The sequence below is a fragment of the Bos indicus x Bos taurus genome, chromosome 8 (assembly GCF_003369695.1).
Source record: "Bos indicus x Bos taurus breed Angus x Brahman F1 hybrid chromosome 8, Bos_hybrid_MaternalHap_v2.0, whole genome shotgun sequence".
NCBI classification, from domain to species: Eukaryota; Metazoa; Chordata; class Mammalia; order Artiodactyla; family Bovidae; genus Bos; species Bos indicus x Bos taurus.
The window spans coordinates 75,633,514-75,648,297 of NC_040083.1; the positions used below are offsets into that span (position 1 = coordinate 75,633,514).

At 39.5% G+C, this 14,784-nt stretch overlaps 1 protein-coding gene across 3 annotated transcripts in view; it reads right to left on the reverse strand.

Moving 5' to 3' along the window:
- KIF24 (kinesin family member 24) overlaps positions 1 to 14,784 on the reverse strand; it is a 72,486-nt gene that overhangs the window by 16,384 nt on the left and 41,318 nt on the right. For 2 of the 3 annotated variants that reach the window (XM_027550028.1, XM_027550027.1), the window contains exons 7-9: positions 12,845 to 12,932; positions 6,358 to 6,479; positions 5,462 to 5,567 (exon numbers count right to left, since the gene is read on the reverse strand). In XM_027550028.1, coding sequence (XP_027405829.1) covers positions 5,462 to 5,567; positions 6,358 to 6,479; positions 12,845 to 12,932 — 316 coding nt within the window. The remainder of the gene's footprint in view (positions 1 to 5,461; positions 5,568 to 6,357; positions 6,480 to 12,844; positions 12,933 to 14,784) is intronic. The other variant, XM_027550029.1, reaches the window with a different exon arrangement.

Consider the following 14,784-nt stretch of genomic DNA (forward strand, 5'->3'; position numbering starts at 1 on the left):
GGAATGGGTGAATTTAACTCAGATGACCATTATATCTACTACTGTGGGCAGGAATCCCTTAGAAGAAATGGAGTAGCCATCATGGTCAACAAGAGTCTGAAATGCAGTACAAGAGTCTGAAATGCAGTACTTGGATGCAATCTCAAAAACGACAGAATGATCTCTGTTCGTTTCCAAGGCAAACCATTCAATATCACGGTAATCCAAGTCTATGCCCCAACCAGTAACACTGAAGAAGCTGAAGTTGAATGGTTCTATGAAGACCTACAAGACCTTTTAGAACTAACACCAAAAAAAGATGTCCTTTTCTATAGGGGACTGGAATGCAAAAGTAGGAAGTCAAGAAACACCTGGATTAACAGGCAAATTTGGCCTTGGAGTATGGAATGAAGCAGCGCAAAGGCTAATAGAGTTTTTCCAAGAGAATGCACTGGTCATAGCAAACCCCCTCTTCCAACAACATAAAAGAAGACTCTCCACATGGACATCACCAGATGGTCAACACCGAAATCAGATTGATTATATTCTTTGCAGCCAAAGATAGAGAAGCTCTATACAGTCAGCAAAAATAAGACCGGGAGCTGACTGTGGCTCAGATCATTTACTGTTGTAAGTAAATGAATAAAGAGAAAAAAACCAGCTCTTTCCTGCAGTAGAATTCCAACTAATTAACGTAGACTGTGTGCTCAGTCACTAAGCCTTGTCTCTTTTGCAACCCCATGGACTGTAGCCTGCCAGGCTCATCTGTCCATGGGATTCTCCAGGTAAGAACATTGGAGGGGGTAGCCATTTCCTTCTCCAAAGGCTCTTCCAGACCCAGGGATCGAACCTGCATTTCCTGTATTGGCATGCAGATTCTTTACCATTGAGCCACAAGGGGATCCCCTAATGTAGAATGATGGACACAGAAAAATCTCATCATGTAAACACCACAGTAATAATTGTTACACATAAGAATCATCAATGGACATTAAAATTAGACAGCAAAATTAACATGTAAATAGGTACTGCATAGTTTAAAAGTATCTGTCCATAAGATACTTATTACAAAGCGAACAATCATAACTTCACAATGGGGAAACCTAGCACAAACCACCTTAACTCAGTGATCAAGTTTAACATCACCAGTAATGACATATTGACTGCGACAATACACTGCTGCTGCTGCTAAGTCGCTTCAGTCGTGTCCGACTCTGTGCGACCCCATAGACGGCAGCCTACTAGGTTCTGCCGTTCCTGGGATTCTCCAGGCAAGAACACTGGAGTGGGTTGCCATTTCCTTCCCCAATGCATGAAAGTGAAAAGTGAAAGTGAAGTTGCTCAGTCGTGTCCGACTCCTAGCGACCCCATGGACTGCAGCCCACCAGGCTCCTCCCTCCATGGGAGTTTCCAGGCAAGAGTACTGGAGTGGGGTGCCATTGCCTTCTCCGACAATACACTGAGAAGGGTACAACTTCTGTGCTATTCTTGCTAAAAATTCATTATCTCAACCTAATAATGAGAAAACATTACACAAACCCAAATTCAGACACAGTCTGCAAAATTACTGGTCAGCATTTTTCAAAGGTGTGAAGGTCAAGACTGACAAAAACTGAGGAGACTACATACAGAGCCATGATAACTAAAGGTAACAGAATCCTAGACCCGAAAAAGGACATGAGTGGGACATTGATGAAATTCAAACAAGGTCTGTAGACAGTTAAGAGAATTGTTTTAATGTTCATTTCCTGATTTAAATTGCTATAGTTATATAAAATGTTAACACTGAGAAGGCTAGGTGAAGGAATGCTACATGTTTATTTTTGAAGCTTTTTTTGAAATCTAAAATTATTCAAAAATTTTAAAATGATAATAAAAAGATGCTGACTCTCTCACCTCTCGAAGCCTCTCAATTTACCCCTCATGAGACCTGAGGGTAATGTGTCCAGTAGGAGATTTCAGTTCTAATCAAAAAGACTTAACGTGGATAGAAACAGGGCAGTACTAAAAAGGAATGGGGGTCCTTAACAGTCATGAATGAGCTCCAGGATGCTGTTAAGTGAAAAAAGCAAACTGCAGAGCAGTGTTAACAGTATGCTCGCCTTTTCTTTTCTTTTTTCCCATGAGAAAGGGGTGAGTACAAACAAACATGGTAGAAAATGGTTACCTAAGGGGAGGGGGATGACAGGAGGGGACCGAGATGAACACTAGCCTTCTCTGAATGTGGCTTACTTTATAATTTTTCTTTAACTGAATACAAAATTGGTGAGCTTAAACACACAGAATTATTTAAAGAGACTTTGCAATATAATATTATGACTATACATCAAGGGTAGAAAGGACAACTGGAAAGAAATCTTAATCTGAATTCAGTAACCATATTAAAAGTAATATACTATTATTTTGGTATACATACATATTGAGGTAGAGCAAATAAATTATATTAATGTTGTTAAGAACTAAGAATTTTAGCATAAGAGAAAAGGGAGAGAAATATAAATTCAAAAAAGCTAAGCAAAAACCCTGTAGTCTTAATTTTTAATTAATTTATTAGTATGAATCCATGATACACTTTTCCCTTCTCTGTCCATCAAAAAGACCTAGAAGTAAGAACTAACCCAAAAGAGAAATTAAGGAAACAATTCCATTCACCATTGCAACGGAAAGAATAAAATACTTAGGAATATACCTACTTAAAGAAACTAAAGACCTATATATAGAAAACTATAAAACACTGGTGAAAGAAATCAAAGAGGACACTAATAGATGGAGAAATATACCATGTTCATGGATTGAAGAATCAATATAGTGAAAATGAGTATACTACCCAAAGCAATTTATAGATTCAATGCAATCCCTATCAAGCTACCAACGGTATTCTTCACAGAGCTAGAACAAATAATTTCACAATTTGTATGGAAATACAAAAAACCTCGAATAGCCAAAGCTATCTTGAGAAAGAAGAATGGAACTGGAGGAATCAACCTACCTGACTTCAGGCTCTACTACAAAGCCACAGTTATCAAGACAGTATGGTACTGGCACAAAGACAGAAATATAGATCAATGGAACAAAATAGAAAGCCCAGAGATAAATCCACGCACCTATGGACACCTTATCTTTGACAAAGGAGGCAAGAATATACAATGGATTAAAGACAATCTCTTTAACAAGTGGTGCTGGGAAAACTGGTCAACCACTTGTAAAAGAATGAAACTAGAACACTTTCTAACACCATACACAAAAATAAACTCAAAATGGATTAAAGATCTCAACATAAGACCAGAAACTATAAAACTCCTAGAGGAGAACATAGGCAAAACACTCTCCGACGTACATCACAGCAGGATCCTCTATGACCCACCTCCCAGAATATTGGAAATAAAAGCAAAAATAAACAAATGGGACCTAATTAAACTTAAAAGCTTCTGCACAACAAAGGAAACTATTAGCAAGGTGAAAAGGCAGCCTTCAGAATGGGAGAAAATAATAGCAAATGAAGCAACTGACAAATAACTAATCTCAAAAATATACAAGCAACTCCTACAGCTCAACTCCAGAAAAATAAATGACCCAATCAAAAAATGGGCCAAAGAACTAAATAGACATTTCTCCAAAGAAGACATAACAGATGGCTAACAAACACATGAAAAGATGCTCAACATCACTCATTATCAGACAAATGCAAATCAAAACCACTATGAGGTACCATTTCACGCCAGTCAGAATAGCTTCGATCCAAAAGTCTACAAGCAATAAACGCTGGAGAGGGTGTGGAGAAAAGGGAACCCTCTTACACTGTTGGTGGGAATGCAAACTAGTACAGCCACTATGGAGAACAGTGTGGAGATTCCTTAAAAAACTGGAAATAGAACTGCCTTATGATCCAGCAATCCCACTGCTGGGCATACACACTGAGGAAACCAGAAGGGAAAGAGACACGGGTACCCCAATGTTCATCGCAGCACTGTTTATAATAGCCAGGACATGGAAGCAACCTAGACGTCCATCAGCAGATGAATGGGTAAGAAAGCTGTGGTACATATACACAATGGAGTATTACTCAGCCATTAAAAAGAATTCATTTGAATCAGTTCTAATGAGGTAGATGAAACTGGAGCCTATTATACAGAGTGAAGTAAGCCAGAAAGAAAAACACCAATACAGTATACTAACGCATATATATGGAATTTAGAAAGATGGTAACAATAACCCTGTGTACAAGACAGCAAAAGAGACACTGATGTATAGATCAGTCTTATGGACTCTGTGGGAGAGGGAGAGGGTGGGAAGATTTGGGAGAATAGCATTGAAACATGTATAATATCATGTATGAAACGAGTCGCCAGTCCAGGTTCAATGCACGATACTGGATGCTTGGGGCTGGTGCACTGGGACGACCCAGAGGGACGGTATGGGGAGGGAGGAGGGAGGAGGGTTCAGGATGGGGAACACATGTGTACCTGTGTCGGATTCATTTTGATATTTGGCAAAACTAATACAATATTGTAAAGTTTAAAAATTAAAAAAAAAAAAAAAAAAAAAAAGAACTAACCCAGTGGTGATAAGCACCACTAGCACTCCTAAATGCTCCCTAACTACCATTTCCCTCTAAAACCAAGACTTGTTGAAGAAATGGCTGATTTTAGTTCTGGGGGAAAAAATGTACAAGCCTACAACATTTTTTCATACTAGAAAGCCAGGGACTAGTAGGGTTGTGTCAAAAAGACACAGGAATATAATGGCCAAAAATGTATAAATTAAAAAGTAAAAAAAAAAAAGAGGACAATGAGTTTATAATACAAAAACAAACAAAAAAATTAAAGAACAACAAACTCATGGTCATGTTCAGGTTACCAGGACATCAACTCATTCTGAAAATTGGTGAGTAAAGGCAAAGAATCAAGCATTTATCTTGTCTCCATTGCATGAGTTATACTTCAGGATAATCAGATAGTTGGGGGAAAGTTCTTTCCAGCTAATAAATACAGAAGGAATATTAGAATTAGAATATCACCATTTTGGAACCCCTAGTAAAGCAATGGGATAAAAGTAATGCTCACTGACGGTTGCTAAACCACAAGGCATAAAAGTTGATAGGAAACATAATAATGGAGGAATTAGACTGATAACACTTGACTCTTCCTTAATTCTCAAAATCACAAGAGATAATCAGACATTCTGTACCTCCTGATGGTAATTTTAAAACTTGATGAGAGCAGAAAATGTACTTAAGTGAACCATTCATGCAACTGCAGAAATACTTCTTTGTTTCTAACTGGCAGGACTGACCAGAGGAAGAGAAGGCAGGGAGAGAGGAAGAGCTGTCTAGAACTGTCGAGAATCTGACTGGGCAGCCTCCAACTCCAACCCTGGAATTCCACTGCCTTATTCCAACCCACCCTCACCCACTTTGGCCGCATGTAAAGATGGGCATAATCTCTCAAGAAGGACTTTTAGATGAAAGGTTTAAACAACTTACAGCCAGAAGACTCTGGTTTATTTCCGCGCCTTCCATCTTTGTCTGTCTATCTGAGTCTCTGGCATCCGCTGCTCTTTCACTGCCAGCCAAGTCAATGAAAGAGATCCTAGAGAACAGACATAGCAGGCAAGACTTCTTTGGGGCTTTAGTTTCTTTTTATATCAGCCAGCATTTTGTGATGGCAGGAAGAAATCAACAAAGGCCCATCCTCAGGAAAGTTAAAGACATTACTGTCAGTTTTCCAAAAGTATCGCAAGATTTTAATCTGTCAATTATAGCTGGCACTGTTCACTTACACTCTTGTTGGCTTTAACCATTTGTGAGAAAGTATGATTGAAATTAATTAAACATTCTTCCCATAAGGCTAAATGACTACAATGCAAATCACTTAGGTGACCACTTAGATAATTAAATAGAGACTTTTGTGGGCTGCTTTCCAGCTCCCCACCCCGCAAAAGACTCATTACTCAGAGGTGAGATAGGCTCATCCATCACTGTGGCAGAGTGATGCTAAGATAGCACCAGAGAGGCGATGAATGTACCCATCTGTCGTATGGCTTCTTTCAAGAAGGATGGATTAATTTTCCTTTTTTTTTGACCTGTAAGCTCTCTGAGATGCATTTCCTACTATTCCTCTGCTGATACTGTGTTTCACACTAGAAGCAATCAATGTTCCTTTTAATAACTTAGAGTTGACCAACAATAGGTCATTACTTCATGGTTAATCAACTGGTGGCACTTTGGTACAATGATTTATTTCAGAGTTAATAACTCTATGGTGTATCCCTGAAATAAAGAACTCTATGGGGCAGGATGTCCTGTTGTTGACAACACATATTTCAAAGTCACATTAAGGAAAGGCAGACAATACAGTTCCCTGCATATTTCCAGCTCACCTGCCAAATGTCCTCTTGGCTGAATCTTTGATCTGAATTTGGATGATAGCGTGAGAGCGAGAGGAGTCTGCATTAACTCCAGTGGCCCTGGTGCTGCGCTCCTTGCTGCCCTTGAGGATCACCTGAAAATAAAATCCATAGGGTGACTTCTGCAAGGAGTAAACAAAGCCCTCTGGCTCCTAAGAGTTGGCTGAGAGCAGCAGAGACCAGACAGAAATCTGTCAGTATACTGCAGTCTTTTCCCTCTATGTGGAAAACTGCCTAAACACTAAATCACAAAGAGTAAGTACCCAAGAGCAATGACAACAATGTGGAAAACTAATCTTGAGGGAGAACATTCAACAGCTCAAGAGCTAATTTACTTCTTGATCTCATACACTCTTTTTAATATCTTTGATGGATTTATCCTGACTCAACTCCACAGGGCATAACTTGGCTCCAAAGTAAAGTCCCATAATACCCATCTGTCGTAGTAACTGAAGCGAAGGACAGAAATGTGCATCCCAGAATGAATAATCACATCCACCTGTTCCACCACAATGCAGTCATAAAGGAGACCAGGCCTGACATGTGGAAACACGGAAGTGATGAGTTATCGCAATTGCTACGAGCCCATGATTACCCTGGAGACCACTGCCCCTTCAAATGGGAGTGAAGACTAGTGTGGGTCCCTTTGGCCACAAAGGAATGGGGGAGCAGAGATGAAGCCTCAGGAATGGCCTCACGCCACTGAAAACACAGCCATATATGAATATGCTGCCCTGATTTGGGGAAGTGTTAATTACTGAAAATCAAATAGGTGATGGACTTTAAAAATATTTGATAGAATCCTCACAGTAGCCTAAGATGAGGTGAGTATGATTATTATGCTCAGTTTATAACTGAGGAATAAATTCAAAGGTTGACTTGCTCACAAATAGCTATTTTGTGGCAGAACCAAATTCTACATCTAGCACCTAGTGTGGCTGATTCCAAAGCCCATGTGGTTTCCACTACATTGTGGGGTCACTTATGATAAATTCATCTATCTGCAGTGTGAACTAGACTAAAGGAAGTCCTATCTCGTTTTTCCTCAATCTCTCAGAATTTTAATTTTTATCATATTGAACATGGCTACCGCTTCCAAATTAAGAGTTCAAAAGTTGACAGAGTCAAACTTCAACAATAGTTTATAAAATACTAGCAGGGGTAAGTACTTAAAAAAAAATTAACTAATATTAAGTTTCTTCATGGCCTAAGTGATAAGTTATGTCTCTAAAGATTACCTGTGCGATTTAGATTTATATCTTAGAACCAGATTTTAAATGCACTCATTTTGTAAATAGCTTGCTAAAAGCTTAAAGGGACTACCTTATGAATCCTTTTGTAAAGAGCAGAACTTGTTAATTTACAAAACTGGATTATCAACTGCATGGACAGCTTGTTGCTGCTAATCAGAAATGGGAAGAGTTAGAAAAGTATCCCTTATACTGGTTGTGGTAAGTGCCAAACAACAACAACAAAAAATCTTCCCCCCAAATACTGATAAATAAGGCTGGATGCTGGCTAGGTCACTTAAGACCAGATCTATGACTGAACCATCTGGTTTACTTATCTATCTATGCCATGAAGCTTGCAGAATCTCTGTTCCCTGACCAGCGATTGAACTTGGAGCCACGGCAGTGAAAAGTGTCAAGTTCTCACCACTGGACTGCCAGGGAATTCCTGTGAACCATCTAGTTAAAATGTACTTCCTTATCCTGGCCTTTCCTATCATTCTGATTTCACATTTTCAAAGATTATAATGCACAGATGATGGATTACTTTAAATCTGTATTATTTTTATTAAACTTCTCTTTTTTCATTAGAAAGACAAGCTTACTGTGGAAAACTTAGAAAATACAGGAAAAATATAAAAATGAAAATATATACCTTCTATAACTTCAGAGTTAAAAAGATTCGGGTGCATTTCCTCCTCCCAGAGTTTCAGGGTTCTCACAGCTCTTTTGATACACACACACACATACAGCCTTTTACAAACTTCATGAAGAAACAGATCTTTTAAATGTCTACATTTGTGATTTGTGTAAGCGATATGCTTGAAAGATAAAGGAGAAGTTAAATGAATTATCCAAGGTCACACAGGCAGCATATGGTCAGGCTAGGGATAGAAGCCAGGTACCCTCTGCCACATGATGGCAGCAATGATGCTACTTCTGCTGGAATCTAGAGCTCAGAGAGGCCTCAAGGTCATACCTAGTCAGGAACTGACAGGAAGCTCAAGGGGTGGCCTTGTGGCATCCCCAGGGGAGTTAAGAAAGACTGTCTTCCGAGGTTCTGTTATAGAGTTTTATGTTTGACTTTTCAGTACACCTCATTCACCACGATGTACTAGGTATCTGTGAGTGCATCTCAGAAAATCTAACATGTTGGCACGACCTTTCCTGACTAAATGCCTTTTAGGAAGACAAGAGGGAATTTCTGGTCTATGGTCCAGTTTCCTCAGCCTCAGTAGCAGTCTGCAATCACCATGTTTTTCAGAAACTGTGGAATAAAGCAGCTGGGCTCTGAGGAGTAAAAATGAGGCAGTCTGCAAAGATCATCAGACAAGCTTTTGTAAGTGGCATACAACTCAAGTGTAGCAGTTAAAAACAAAATATGAAGTTAAACTGTCTGGGTTCACGTGCCAGTTCTGACAATATGGTTGTCTGAACTCTTGAAAATCACTTAACTTTTCAGGGCCTCAGTTTCTTACCTAAACAATGGTAATTTCATAAGTTATTTTTGAGACCAAAAAGATAATACATAGTAAAGCACTTAGTACTACGATTAGCACATATAAGTTCCAATAAATACTAATTAAAAATATATACTAAAGAACTAACATATTTGTGTAAACTTCCAAAACATAAACTATTTCTTTTAAAAAATGTAAAATAATCAGAGATCTATGGAGAAATAGAGCTTTATGGATCAATATGAGATTCCATGGCTCCCAAGTACAATTAAAAGTTTTAAAAAAGAAGGAAGGAAGGAAAAGGAAAAGAAGAGGATAAAGAACAAAAAGAGACAATCTATTTGAGAGAAATGCAAGTCAAGAAACAGAATAAAATTAATGCATCACCTTAAAAATCACAGGCCTCCCGTTTCTCTCACTACCTCTTTCTTTTCAAAGTCCTCCTTCCTAATAAAGTCTACTGGGCAAGTTTCTTAACCTAGACTTTAGACAAACATGTTATATGAATAGTAAAATGGGGACCTGCTACAATAGAAAGGAGAGACAACTGTTGAATTCTGTGGCACTGGAAAATATTTGGGGACTTATTAATAAGATTAATAGATGTGGGGACTTCCCTGATGGTCCAGTGGCTAAGACTTAATGCTCCCAATTCAGTGGGCCTGGATTTGATTCCTGTTGAGGGAACTAGATCCCACATGTCGCAACTAAGAGGTCACATGCTATAACTAAAGATCCTCATGCCACAACTAAGACCCCCGATACAGCCAAATAAATAAATGTATTAAAAAAAAAAAGAATAACAGACATGACAACTAGCATCCCAGTAAGCATTATATGTACATTATCTCATTTCCTTCTCTATCACCCAACCCAATCACATAATATCCACAAGTTTCAGGCTCAGAAAGGTAAAAGACGTGCTCAAGGACACATGGGTGCGGACCCAGCTCCATCCAGGCTTTAATCACCAAGCTTCCAGCACAAATACCAAAGACGGGCTATGAGCACTTGAGCAGGAGAGGCACTGTGTATAGACTAAGCCTCTATCACCAGCATATGACTGACACTTATCTTAGGGAAGCTCTGCTCTGCGGGCCTCTGCTACCAATTACAGCCAAGGCAGCACTAAAACATGAAGCAGATTTATTAGAAGTTTGGGAATGGATACCTATAAGTACATGAAATGTCTGTAAGAAAGACTTAAAAACCTGAAAACCTATATAACTGAAAAAATGCCCATCGTTTGCCTGACAAAACCTTGATTCCAAATCTGGATGAATCAGCAAGTCCTCTATAAAGGCAGGGAAACCCTGGTGCCCGGATTAAGACCAGGTAATAAATATACCTGGAAGGAGAAACCTCTTGGAGGAAGGACAATCCTGTGCGAAAAATGAAGCCGCTAGTTGTGCAGGCAGGCAACAAGCGGCCATGCCTGTGTGAGCCTGTGGGTGATATGTAATGGTGACACCTGAGGGTGACACCTGAGCAAACGCATAGGTGATACCTGAGTGAGGGGGAACGGTGACACCTGAGTTAGCAAGTGCTGTTGTTCCAACTCAGTAAATGTTTATGAGGATAGCCATGTCAGAGATCCATAATTTATATCAACTTTCCACCTTGATCTCAGCTGGCTTCCTTCTTGTACTACCTCATATGTATTACAGACTGAGGGTATATGGCAATAACGGCAATATGTTCACTAACAAGAAACTTCTCTCTGCTGGTCTTAGAATATACACCTTAGGACAGAGCAGTGCTATAAACTCTTCCAGGGTGAGAGTGATTTGACACTAGATTGCCCACTAACACAGTTATGACCCATAGCCATGGAAAAGGGGCTTCCTTTTAGTGTTTGATCCTTTCCCATTCAATTGGTCTAATTTCCAGGGACAACAGCATCATGAGGACCAACTCTCCTGAGACTCCAAGCCAAATAAAGGAATGACTAGGGGAAGTGGGGGCATGAAGACCACAGGGAACAGGCGTATGAGAAACACTCTCCTTAGGACTCTGCTGTGGAGGGAGCTCTGGATCGGTCAAGAATAGTCAACAGTCTCAAGGGAGCCCTTCAACATGTCCCACCCACTTTTGTTCTGCATCTGCCTCTGAGATCATTGGAAAGAAGGTCTCGGCTCTCAGGTGACTATTAAAAACAGCCACAAAAGGTGCCATCCTTGGATTTTGGATACCAGGACTCAGGAGTCTGATGATCACACAAATACAAGGTCCCAGCCTTTAAATAAAATTTACCTATTTGTCCGAAAAAAAAAGAAACTGTTATAAAAAGACTTGTGTCAATGGTGGGCCACCCTGCCATTTCACACACCCAAAGTCCCTAGAGGGATGTACTGTGAAGCTGTTCTACAGGTGGTTATTGTCAAGTACCCAACTCGTCCTTCCAGGCTTCTCCCTTTGACTCTAGCCAGGCTTGTTGGATATACTAGAATGACTATGATAGCTACATGTTAGAATCACTGTGGGAGCTTTTAAAACAATAGCTCCCTTTCTACACTGCTGGTAGGAATATAAAGTGGTGCAGCCACTTTCGAAAACAGTTTGGCAGTTCCTCAAAAAGTATGACTCAGCAGTTCCACTCTTATACATATACTCAAAAAAACTGAAAACATATGTCCACACAAAACCTGTACATGAATGTTTGTAGCTCCATTATTCATAATAGCCAAAAGGTTGAAACTACATGCCCATCAACTGATAGATGAATAAAATATGGTATATCCATACAATAGAATATTATTTAGCCACAAAAAGGAATGAAGTACATTTATCAATACTTCATTTAACAACATAGATGAACCTTGAAAACATTACACTAAGTGAAAAAAGCCAGAGACAAAAGGTTACATATTGTGTGAGATATGGCCAGAATAGGTAAACTCATACAGATAGAAATTAGTGGTTTTCAGGTACAGTGCAGGGGAAATAGAGTAACTGCTAATGGTACAGGATTTCATTTTGGTGTGATGAAAATGTTCTGGAATTAAATAGTGGTGACGGCTGCACAACTTTTTGAAGATACTAAAAAAAAAATCACTAGGTTGTGTATTTTAAAAGGGTGAAAGTAAAAAAACAGATTGTAAAGTACCTTTGGACAGACAAAGAAAAAAACTAAAAAATAAATTAGTTGCCTCAAGAAAAGGGAATGAAAGGAACATTTTCACTGTAACTTTTGAATTTTGAATCCATGTGAAGGTATTATCCATTAAAATTTTTATTTAAAATATGAATCTCTCTCTCTAGCAGCCTTTACCAGAACCCATTACCATAAAAAAGCACACTAGCAGCCTTTGAAACTGGCCCCAAAGTATCCTCTCCTGCATTAGGCTTTCCCAAATGCCTTACTTTCCACTATCAAGGGACTGAGACCTTGTAGAGAAAGGAGCCATCCTCTCAGAGGAGGATTTGTATTTTATAAATGTGAAATGGCATGTTTGTCATTGCCCTTTGCCTAAGTGAAGTCAAAGTCACTCAGTTGTGTCCGACTCTTTTGAGACCCATGGACTGTACAATCCATGGAATTCTCCAGGCCAGAATACTGGAGTGGGTAGCCTTTCCCTTCTCCAGGGGATCTTCCTGACCCAGGAATCAACCTGGAGTCTCCTGCACTGCAGGCAGATTCTTTACCAACTGAACTATGAGGGAAGTCCGCCCTTTGCCTAAATCCGAGTCCATTATACTTGTGAGACAGCAAAATGAAGTCTTTCCTTGTACTTGGGCTGCTACAGTGGGGTAGTAAAAGAGGAAGATTACCTCTAAGAGGAGCTCCACGCTATCCACCTGAAGCTCTCGCAGTCCCACTATTTGTACTACGTGCTTGCTATCTTCTCTTGCGAAGAGCCTGCAGAGACAAGATCATGGTTGGTTTGGCAGAGCTCCAGTAATAGACTCCTCGTAACCCATTCCACCACTCCCCCATTTTGCTATTGAGTAAGATTGATATGCCTTCTCCCTGCCCACCCCCACACCTCCTGACTCCAGTGCTAGGCTTCAGGGGTGGTCTTTGATTGCTGTACATAAATAAATCAACACCTCTGGCTACAAAGAAAAGAATGAGTGGTTAACCCAGACCTACGCCAATCAGTGGATTCCTGGATACAGTGACTGGCTCAGGAGCTGATACAGGATCTCTGCTAATCCAATCAAAATAAAGTTCTAAAGTGAAAAGCGTGTGGCCTTGGGAGCAGTGGTAGCCATTTTGCATCCACAAAGACAGTTTTAGAATGAAGCTAACACCATGGGAGATAGAACAGAAATGCAAAGAAACTGAGTCTTTATAACATCTCCGAACCTCTAGAGTCAAAAGACCCTAAGGCTTCTCTAGGCTTTCTAGTTAGTTATATGAGTCAACGACTTCCCTAAATGCTTAAGCCAGTTATAGTATGGTTTTATTTTACTACTTGCAACATAAGGAGTTCTGATACTTTTTTGAAGGAAGCAAGGAAGAGTTGGTATTGCAACTAAAGCCTCAGGCCTGAGCACAGTGTAATGAATGGTTACATCTACCACCACCATCAAACCAGATCTGCCAAGGGGCAGGTATTGCATCTATCAAAGACACTAAGATCATTTTCTCCCTCAGTAAGAGAGTGATTAAAATGAATACTGGAATTTCACTTCGTAGCCAAATAAAAAGATTCTCTCAAAAAATGTTTTTCTGTCTATCCCTTACCCCAAGTTTCCAAATTTTTACAGAAGGATAGGGAAACAGCCTCATTGATGCTCATGACCTCTCAGAAGACAACTCTATTGGAACAGTTGGGCTTTGGGAATAAAAGGATCAAGCTTTCAGCACCCTCACATCATTCCTGAACGTATTTCCCAGACCCTATTCCCTGAGCTCACCTCAGAAAGTTCCTCATGAATAGCCTAAAGTGTACTGCTGTATTTTCAAATCATATAAGCAAGAAGTATATTTGTACAACTTTTAATGAAAAGGTATAAAAACAACTTATCTTCTACTTTAAAGAGTTAATTTTAAGATCTATAAACTTTGGTTTTAGCTGAAGACGTAGACTGAGCACATATACTTCTATCTACCTTTGTCAAAGCCCCTTTTACAGAAAATATATTTTATTTAAAAACAACAGGATAAGTTATAACAGCTCTAAACAAAAAGAAAGGGTGCTATCATTGAAGCAGGACATTTCAGAAGTCTCAGAAAGTAGGAAAAAAGAGATATGAGCCAATTAACCAAAGACATTAAAAAAAAACAAAAACCCTAACATCTCCCAGCTGAAGACATTTTCAGAGTAAATGTGAGTTTTCTCTAGAGAGCCCCAGAGACGCTTTTACCCAGAAGTCAGCATATCCCCATTCCTGTAGCTATCATCAAAGAAAGCAGAAATACAGGGCAATATATTGATGTAACTCATTAAAGAACTGTACTCACAAAGAAACAAACCACACACACACACAGCACGGCACAACAGAGGCTTTTATTCTTATACCAACTGTTCTTTAAAGGAAGTGGCCCTTTAGACTGGAAAAGGCTCCAAATAAGGGTATTAAGCTAGAAAGAGAAGCTGTGGTGGAGCTAACTTGAAGCTTCAAAACCAACACAGAGAACAGAAAAGAAAAGCATCTCTTCCTGAAAGTAACCCCAAAGTAGAACCCTTCCTTATCTGGCAGTTGTGTCATGACTGAACCCTCAACTCCAGTACGTTCTCTGAACTGTGGCATACTGAAGATCC